The 8,757-nt window shown below is 48.8% G+C and overlaps 2 protein-coding genes across 2 annotated transcripts; both read right to left on the bottom strand.

The window, feature by feature from the left end:
* Positions 1-2,968: 2,968 nt before the first annotated feature.
* On the bottom strand, positions 2,969-3,933 carry LOC135873469 (olfactory receptor 51G2-like). The gene is made up of 2 exons (XM_065397983.1): positions 3,886-3,933; positions 2,969-3,781 (listed from the first exon to the last, which is right to left on the bottom strand). Exons 1-2 carry the CDS (start codon positions 3,931-3,933, stop codon positions 2,969-2,971), a joined length of 861 nt encoding a protein of 286 aa, XP_065254055.1.
* Positions 3,934-4,721: 788 nt separating this feature from the next.
* LOC135882376 (olfactory receptor 51G2-like) lies at positions 4,722-5,730 on the bottom strand. The gene has a single exon (XM_065409276.1). The coding sequence runs from the start codon at positions 5,655-5,657 to the stop codon at positions 4,722-4,724; it is 936 nt and encodes a 311-aa protein (XP_065265348.1). The 5' UTR covers positions 5,658-5,730.
* Between the last annotated feature and the right edge of the window lie 3,027 nt (positions 5,731-8,757).

Below are 8,757 nucleotides of genomic sequence, written 5' to 3'. Positions count from 1 at the left end.
TGACCAGACTTTTACACAGTTTGCCAGAGGAGGTCTCACCAGTGCATTGTATAAGGGTATTAACACTTCCCTATGTCACCTGACACATTCTAGGATCTCATCTTCAGGGCCAGCCTTTGGGGTGGGTGGTATGGGCAGCTGCCCAGGGTGGCCCGCCAAAGCGGGCACCTTGCCCTGGGTTTGTCTCAGTACTGGGTTAATAATGGTGCCAGTGGTGCCATGGCTCTGGGTCCACACTCAAAGGTGGCCTCAGCCTGATGGCCCAGCCCAGCCCTCCACTTGTGTGCTACAGCCAAGCAACCACGCTGCTGGTACCTCTCCACTCCCAGGCCCTACCCCGCACTCCTCTGGGCCAGCTGGCCCAGGGCTTCTCCCTGCACCCTTCCCCCATGCCCACTTGCTCCTCTCGGCCAGCCGGCCAGCTGAGGGCTCCTGCCAGTGACTGGGGTGGAGAGGAGCCCTCAGGTGCTGTGGCTCCGCTCTGCCCCTACCTCCTCCCCCCAGAAGCTCCTACCACTTGGCAGAGCGAGTGCAGGGCGGGGGGAGGCTGGGCAGGCCCAGGTCAGGGGTTTCTGGCTGCTGCACGCCGCGGACAGCTGGGATCCTCGGTTGCGCCTGCGTGAAACCCCTGCCTCCTCCCTGGGCTCTTGGTCCCCTGCCTGGCCTGGGGCAGTGCTGGTGGGAGGGTGCTGTGCATGCAGCTCCCCTACCCTGTTTGCCTGCCCCAGCCCCGCCACTATTCGAATGCGGAGGCTTGGGAGTCTGGGGGTCCTGGAGCATGCTGGGCAGGAGGCAACACTGGCGCTCAGTGAATGGGCACCCCGACCAGTGGGTGTTCCTTGCTACAGGTAACCCCCCTCAGCTGGGCCCTGCAGAGCAACTGGAGACTTTTTGCCCTATTCCCCCACCAGGGCCCCTGCAGGAGACTTGAGCCCCCTGCCCCCCTGAGATGCTCTAGATCACCTGTGCTCCAGGCCCAGTGGGGAGCTGCATGCACCAAGCTGCAGCCAGGTGTGGAGCAGCCTGATTCAGTTTGGTTCGGAGGAGAATGGGACAGATCAACAGCAGGGGGTGTCAAGGGAGTCGGGGGGGCAAGAGTGGTCTGGTTGGGGATTCAGGGGTTCTGGTTTGGGAATAGAGGTTTGGAAGGAGCCCTGTTCTGGTGCAGGGGGCCATCAAAGGGGGTGGAGGGGCTGCGTGAATGGCTTCTCTTGGAGCTCTGGCAATAATCGTATCTCTGACACGACTCAGTCACAAGCACCTGGTGCAGGGCGTAGGGGAAGGATGGGTGTCCATGCCCCTTGAATAGCCCCTGTCCTCAGCTGGTGCAGGCCTCATGGATCACACAGCACCCAGAGTGCTCAGGAAGGGCCAGAACTGTGACTGCAGAACAGCTCCGCAGCTTTTTTTATGGCCCAAGGATGTTTAAACAGAGATGGGACAGTGAGAGGACAGGTGTAATGGGAAACAACATCCACCTCCCTTCTCTTTACTGACTGTATAGGCAGGAATTCGGAGGTTAGAGTGGCCACCGATATGGCTCTTTATGGGCCAACATCCTACCGGTGCCCTGGCTCTGCACGAACACAGTCACTTTCTATATACTGCTGCCAGCCTTAGTCTCCTTTTCCCAGTTCACTGTCCTTCCTCACCAGTATGGGGGGGGGGTACCCCTCTCGCATGGCTACAGGCCTTAGACCCCTTCGCAACCTCTGTGTACAAAGTGGAGATCAGTAGCTCATGTCATCTCGGATGTAAGTGTCCAGGATGGAATAGGCGGCCCATGTTTTTCATGGCCCGTGTCACCAGTGCTGGAGCCAGGTGATGAACTGACCCTTTGTGATGTTCCCCTCTGGTGTTATCTGGACCGGTGATTTTCTAGGCCACTCCAATCCTCGACTCCAGGAGCCAGCCTTATCCTGCTCTGCTGTGAAAACCCCCACTCCTGGGCTGTTCACGCACAGCCTCTAGCATGTAAGCTGCTCCTTGGATTGCGCAACCGAATGACACTAGCCAATATCTCCGATTCCAGACACAACCCTAGGAGCCTCTGTCTGCAGTGTCCAGTTATGCCCGCTGGACACTGCAAACTTATATGAGTTCATCAATTTAACAAAGAAATTGGTATGTACCAGGCTTGTTATCCCAAGGGGAGTCTCTGACATGCTTCAAACCAAACGCACTGCTTCAGGTAGAATAAACAAACAGATTTATTAACTACAAAGATAGATTTTAAGTGATTATAAATCAGAGCATAATAAGTCAGATTTGGTCAAATGAAATAAAAGCAAAACACATTCTAAGCTGATCTTAACACTTTCAAAGCCTTTACAAAATTAGATGCTTCTCACCGCAGGCTGGCTGGTTGGTCTTCAGCCAGGCTTTTCCCTTTGATCAGCACGTCAGTTGCTTAGTGGTGACGGTGTCTGTAGATGTTGGGGGAAAAGAGAGGAAGAGTATGGAAAATGTCTCTCCCTTTTATCATGTTCTTTCTCCACTCTTGGATTTGCCCCCCCCTTCAGAGTCAGGTGAGCATTACCTCATCGCAGTCCCAAACTGACCAAAGGAAGGGGGGTGACTCACTTGAGAGTCCAACAGAGCCTTTGTTGTTGCCTAGGCCAGTGTCCTTTGTTCCTGTGAGTCTGGGCTGGGTTTGTCCCATACATGCCCTGATGAGGTGTGAACTGCCCCTCTGCTCTTGGGGAGTTTTTGTCTGGGATTGCTTTAAGCCATGAGGACACATTTTCATCCTCATAACTGTATACATGAAATCACAACCTATAACGTTACTATAACATTACTATAACAACAATTACTGTAACATCACTATAACAACAATGATCAGTGCATCATGAGCCTTCCAAAGACACCTTACGTGAAAAAATTTGCAATGGATACACACAATCGTATTATAAGGATGAACATGGAGGTTCAGGGGGTTCTCCTGAGGCACAGAGTGTCACAACCTTCACTTGATGAACAGCCTGATTATCCTTGCACGAAGGTGTTTGCTTTTCATGCTGTACACTACTGGGTTCATCAGGGGCGGTACCAGCAGGTAGACATAGCCCAGCAGAATCTGAAGGAAGTGAGAAGAGCTGTTCCCAAATCTGTGTATCACAGACAAGCCGATCTCTGGGATGTAGAAGAGCAGGACGGCACAGAGGTGGGAGACGCAGGTGTTCAGGGCCCTGAGTCTCTCCTCGTGGGATGTGACACTCAGCACAGTTTTGAGGATCATCACATATGAGAGAAAGATGAGCAACGAGTCCAAACCCACCATTAAGAGTTTAATAGACAAGCCATAGATGCTGTTGACTGTGATATCGGAACAAGCCATCTTCATGACCTCCTGGTGCAGGCAGTAGGAATGGGAGAGGACATTGGCTCGACAGTATTGGAACCGTTTCAAGAGAAAGGGGAGTGGGAATATTAGGGCCACCGATCTTAGCACAAAGAAAAGTCCCATTCTGGCTATTCTCGGTGGGGTTAAGATGGAAGCATATCTCAGTGGATTAGAGATTGCGATGAAGCGGTCAAAGGCCATCAACAAGAGCATGGAGGATTCAATGTATGAAAGCGAGTGGATGAAGAACAGCTGGGCAAAACAGGCATCAAGGCTGATCTCCCTAGCGTTAAATAATAATATCCCCAATGTCGTCGGTATGGTAGATATCGATAAGCCAAGGTCTGTGACTGCCAACATGGAAAGGAAAATGTACATGGGCTCATGGAGGCTTGGATCTGTTTTTATAATGAACAGAATGAGTGAATTTCCTAGCTACAATTGACCCCCCTCAACCCGGGCCCTGAGGTGCAACTGGGGTCCCTTTGCCCAATCCCCCCACCAGGGCCCCTGAGGGAGACTTGAGGCCCCTGCCCTACTGAACTGCTCTGGACCACCTGTGCTCCAGGCCCATTGGGGTGCCGCATGTGCCAAGCTGCAGCCAGATGTGGAGCATCCTGATTCAGTTTGGTTTGGAGGAGAATGGGGCAGATCAACAGCAGGGGGTGTCAAGGGAGTCGGGTGGTCTGGCTGGGGATTCAGGGGTTCTGGTTTGGGAATAGAGGTTTGGGAGGAGCCCTGTTCTGGTAGGCAGGGGGACATCAACGGGGGTCAGGGGGCTGTGAGAATGGCTTCACTTGGGGCTCCTGTGTTAATCATGTCTCTGACACGACTCAGTCACAAGCACCGGGCTGAGGGCGTAGGGGAAGGGTGGGTGTCCGTGCCCGTTGAATAGCCCCTGTCCACAGCTGCTGCAGCCCCCATGGATCATGCAGCACCCAGAGCACTCAGGAAGGGCCAGGACTGCGACTGCACAACAGCCCTGCAACTTTTTTCATGGCCTGTGGATGTTTAACCAGAGACAGGACAGTGACAGTCCAGGTGTAATGGGAAACAACATCCACGTCCCTTCTCTTTATTGACTGTATCGAGAGGAATTCTGAGGTTGGAGCAGCCACTGATATGGCTCTTTATGGACCATCATCCCACCAGTCCCCTGGCTCTCCATGAATAAAATCACTGTGTAAATGCTGCTGCTTGCCTGGGACCCTGTCCCCAGTTCACTGTCCTCCCTCACCCCTTTTCAACCTCTCTCTACAGAGTGGAGAGCAATAGTTCATTTCATCTCGGATGTAAGTGTCCAGGATGGAATAGGTGGCCCATGTTTTTCATGTCCCGTGTCACCAGCGCTGGAATCAGGTGATGAATTGACCCTTCATTTGATGAACATCCTGATTATCCTCGCACGAAGGTGTTTGCTTTTCACGCTGTACACGATTGGGTTCATCAGGGGTGGGACCAGCAGGTAGACATAGCCCAGGAGAATCTGAAGGAAGCGAGAAGAGCTGTTCCCAAATCTGTGTATCACAGACAAGCCAATCTCTGGGATGTAGAAGAGCAGGACGGCGCAGAGGTGAGAGACGCAGGTGTTCAGGGCCCTGAGGCACTCCGCGTGGGATGCGACACTAAGCACAGTTTTGAGGATCATCACATAAGAGAGAAAGATGAGCAACGAGTCCAAGCCTACCGTTAAGAGTTTAATAGATAAGCCATAGATGCTGTTGACTGTGATGTCTGAACAAGCCATCTTCATGACCTCCTGGTGCAGGCAGTAGGAATGGGAGAGGACATTGGCTCGACAGTATCGGAACCGTTTCAGAAGAAAGGGAAGTGGAAAGTTAAGGGCCACCGATCTTAGCACAAAGAAAAGTCCCATCCTGGCTATTCTCAGTGGGGTTAAGATGGAAGCATATCTCAGTGGATTAGAGATTGCGATGAAGCGGTCAAAGGCCATCAACAGGAGCACGGAGGATTCAATGTATGAAAGTGAGTGGATGAAGAACAGCTGGGCAAAACAGGCAACAAGGCTGACCTCCCTAGAGTTAAATAATAATATCCCCAATGTCGTCGGTATGGTAGATATCGATAAGCCAAGGTCTGTGACGGCCAACATTGAAAGGAAAATGTACATGGGCTCATGGAGGCTTTGATCTGTTTTTATAATGAACAGAATGACTGAATTTCCTACTATCGAAATGACATACATTAAGCAGAAGGGGATAGAGATCCAGAGATGGACGTCTTCCTGCCCAGGTATCCCGGTGAGAAGGAACACTGCAGAGTTGAAGTTGGTGTCATTGACAGCTGACATAATGGACTGGGCAGGTCCGAGGAGTTCTGAACTTTCCTTCCTGAAAGGAAATAAAACAGGAGACTACATGATATTTAACATGACAACTTTCTGCTCTCCGTGCAAGTCTAGAGACTCCCAGGAGCTAGGCATTTCCAGACGGGATCAGACCTGCAGTCCATCTAGCCCAGTATCCAGTGACCAGTTTCAGATGCTTCGGAGGAAGGTGGAAGAAGCCCTGAAAGAGGCAGCTATGAGATAACCTGCTCCCCCGGAAAATCTCTCCATGACACCCACTAGTTAGACATATTTTGTGGTGTAAATCAGGAAGGTTTAGAGCCCTTCCCAGACTTTTAAAAACCATCCTCACTAGTGTAATTAGATTTTCTGTTTACCCATATAAACATCCCATCCCACTTTGAATCCTGCTAAACTCTTGGCACTTTTGATATCTTGTGGCTGGGAGTTCCGCAGCCTACTTGAGCATTGTGTGATTTTACAATTGTGACCTTCCCACAGACACCCTTTCTGGGGCCCTTCACTTCTGAGTGTGGCCCATTGTATCATGAAATGAGTCTAAACACATGGCCAGTTCATGGTGAAAACGGTTTTGTATCTATGTGTCCTGGATTGAATCTATCTATCTATCTATCTATCTATCTATCTATCTATCTATCTATCTATCTATCTATCTATCTATCTATCTATCTATCTATCTATCTATCTATCATTTTCTCCACTCCTGAAAGTTCAAATTATGCCACTGCCTCATTGCAGTACATGAGATAAATTCTTATTGCCATTTTCTTAATTCAATAATATTCACTTTAACTGCATCACTCCAGATCTACATGTGTAAATTCAATCAGAACTGGGCTCTATTTACTTTCCCTTACCAGATGCTCCTGGTGATACACTCTGACCCCCAAGAATACCTCCAAAAGAAGCTGAACTGTTTCCCTGGTCAAAGTAGACTGAATCCAGAGAGTCTGATCATCCTACAGGTTTCTCTTCATCCTCACAGAACCTGCATCCTTTCCCTGTGCAGGTGTTTGTAGATATTTGGCAAGTTACAAGCTAACACAGAGTTACTTCAGCTGGGCAGGGGAGGGGACGGCATCACAAGTGGGTGAATAGTGCAAACACTCGGTTTTCACTCATATCCAGTTGAGTGTGCAATTTACTTGAGCAAGGCTCCTGTAAGAGGTGATGGACATAAGTTACATACAATCACTATTACACTTCCATTTCCTATACCTCAGCTCTACTCTTTGCTGAAACACACACCAGAGCAGGGCAGTCTTTATGCATAAGCCGCATATGCGGCTGCATAGGGCACCCGAAATTTTGGGGCACCCCTGGGTCTTAGTGTCCACCCCCTGCCGCTTCCTATCCCTCTTCTGACCCTTCCTGCAGGCTCCCACCACAGCTGGCTACTGCAGCCTGGTAAATCTTCCTCTGGAGGGGATCTAGTACTTAAAATTGAAAAAACCTCCAGCCTGCCAGACCTATTAGCACAACATTGAAACTGTTAAAGAGCCATTCAAGCGGTAATGAAGCCATTTAACAGGCATTTGCCAACCCCAGGTATATACTCTCAGATTCTGAATTTGCTGACAAAAACTGTTCGGCATTACTGTCATATTTACTCAGAACATATTAGTCTACAGGACCTTAGTTTAAAATTTGCTTTAAAAATATTTCATTAGTGCTTTGCTGAAGATTATAAAATCAGATCTCAAAAAAATCCTTGCATAGATTTTTAGATGCACAATCTGAGTATTCATCTTTAGCCTTAAATGCTTGAATCTTCAGACATATAGTTTTTTTTCAATAAATCCTTCAAAAGACCCCCCCTTATCTAAAATACACATGCGAGCCCGGGCTGCCGTTGGGCATAGGGGCACCAGTTTAATAAAACTGCATAGGGCCCCATACATCTTAAGGACGGCCCTGCACCAGCGGTTCTGTTCTCTGAGGAATTTTTGCAAAGACTTGCACAAGTCTTCAAGAGTCATTGAATGCACGACCCGGAATGTAAGTATTAAAAACAACTTCTTGTCTGTTACTAAGAGACAGTATCATACAACTATTCACTGAAAACAATTGTGTGGAGTGCTTCTGATATACTTTCGATAGCAAAAGCCATGAAGCAGTAAAGTTACCACTGCTCACTCCTTTAGAGATTCCAACAACTCTGCTGCTGGCTTTCAACATACAACATCATGAAAGTTTGGTTTGTCATATTTGCATTACAATGAAAAGTTTTGGCCTAACATTTACACATCTGTACTTTGGTACACATATTTCAACCTGTTCTTTCCCCTCTGATCTTTTCTCAAAGATGATTTCTCAGGTTAGAGTGGGACTTAAAATGTAGTGTCTCTCTTCTGGATTTCATCACAACCTGAAAAGATCGCAGTGGCTCACCCCTCATTCGGTCGCTTGCCAGCAAACAAAAGTCTAGTAGCTCCTCTGTCCCTGGGTTAATAGCTGACTGGTTCTCCTAAGGTTCTGTTCTGTCAGTCTGCAGCCTGTATCCGGAGTGGTAACAGGCATTGGGGTCAGTATAGGAAATATTAATTCCCTGAGCTCTCACACTCTAATACAGAGTAACCCCAGCACCAGTTATTCAGCCATGATGAGAGTTTGCAGGATGTGGGTTTCAAAGACAAATGCATGAGAATACACGGAAATGGAACTTCATTTCAGACCGGAAAGTAGTCTATTGCTCTCTCTCTCTCTCTCTCTCTCTCTCTCTCTCTGTCCTGTATTCATAAAATCCATAACACCGGGAAACGGCATTGGGACAGACATGGAGCTGAGCTGCCATAATGAATGTGTATGTTAAACCCAGTTCTTATCATGTTACCTTTATAGCTATATTTGGTTAACTAGTGGGATGTTTATGTTACGGCTGTACTGGGTGAAACCAGTATGACTCATCTTAGTTTAGTGGCAGGATGCTGGAAAACAAGCAGGAAGGGAAGCAACAGCTCATGAAAAGCCATCTCTCAGTTAGCACTTCAGGGAGGTTGGGAGACCACACCAGATCTAAAAATGGGAGGAATGGATTTCCAGGCTCCAGCCACATTACACAGCTTGTTTTTCCAGCGCTAGG

Source organism: Emys orbicularis, chromosome 1, assembly GCF_028017835.1.
Source record: "Emys orbicularis isolate rEmyOrb1 chromosome 1, rEmyOrb1.hap1, whole genome shotgun sequence".
Taxonomy (NCBI): Eukaryota; Metazoa; Chordata; order Testudines; family Emydidae; genus Emys; species Emys orbicularis.
This window is presented reverse-complemented; position numbering and strand designations above follow the sequence as displayed.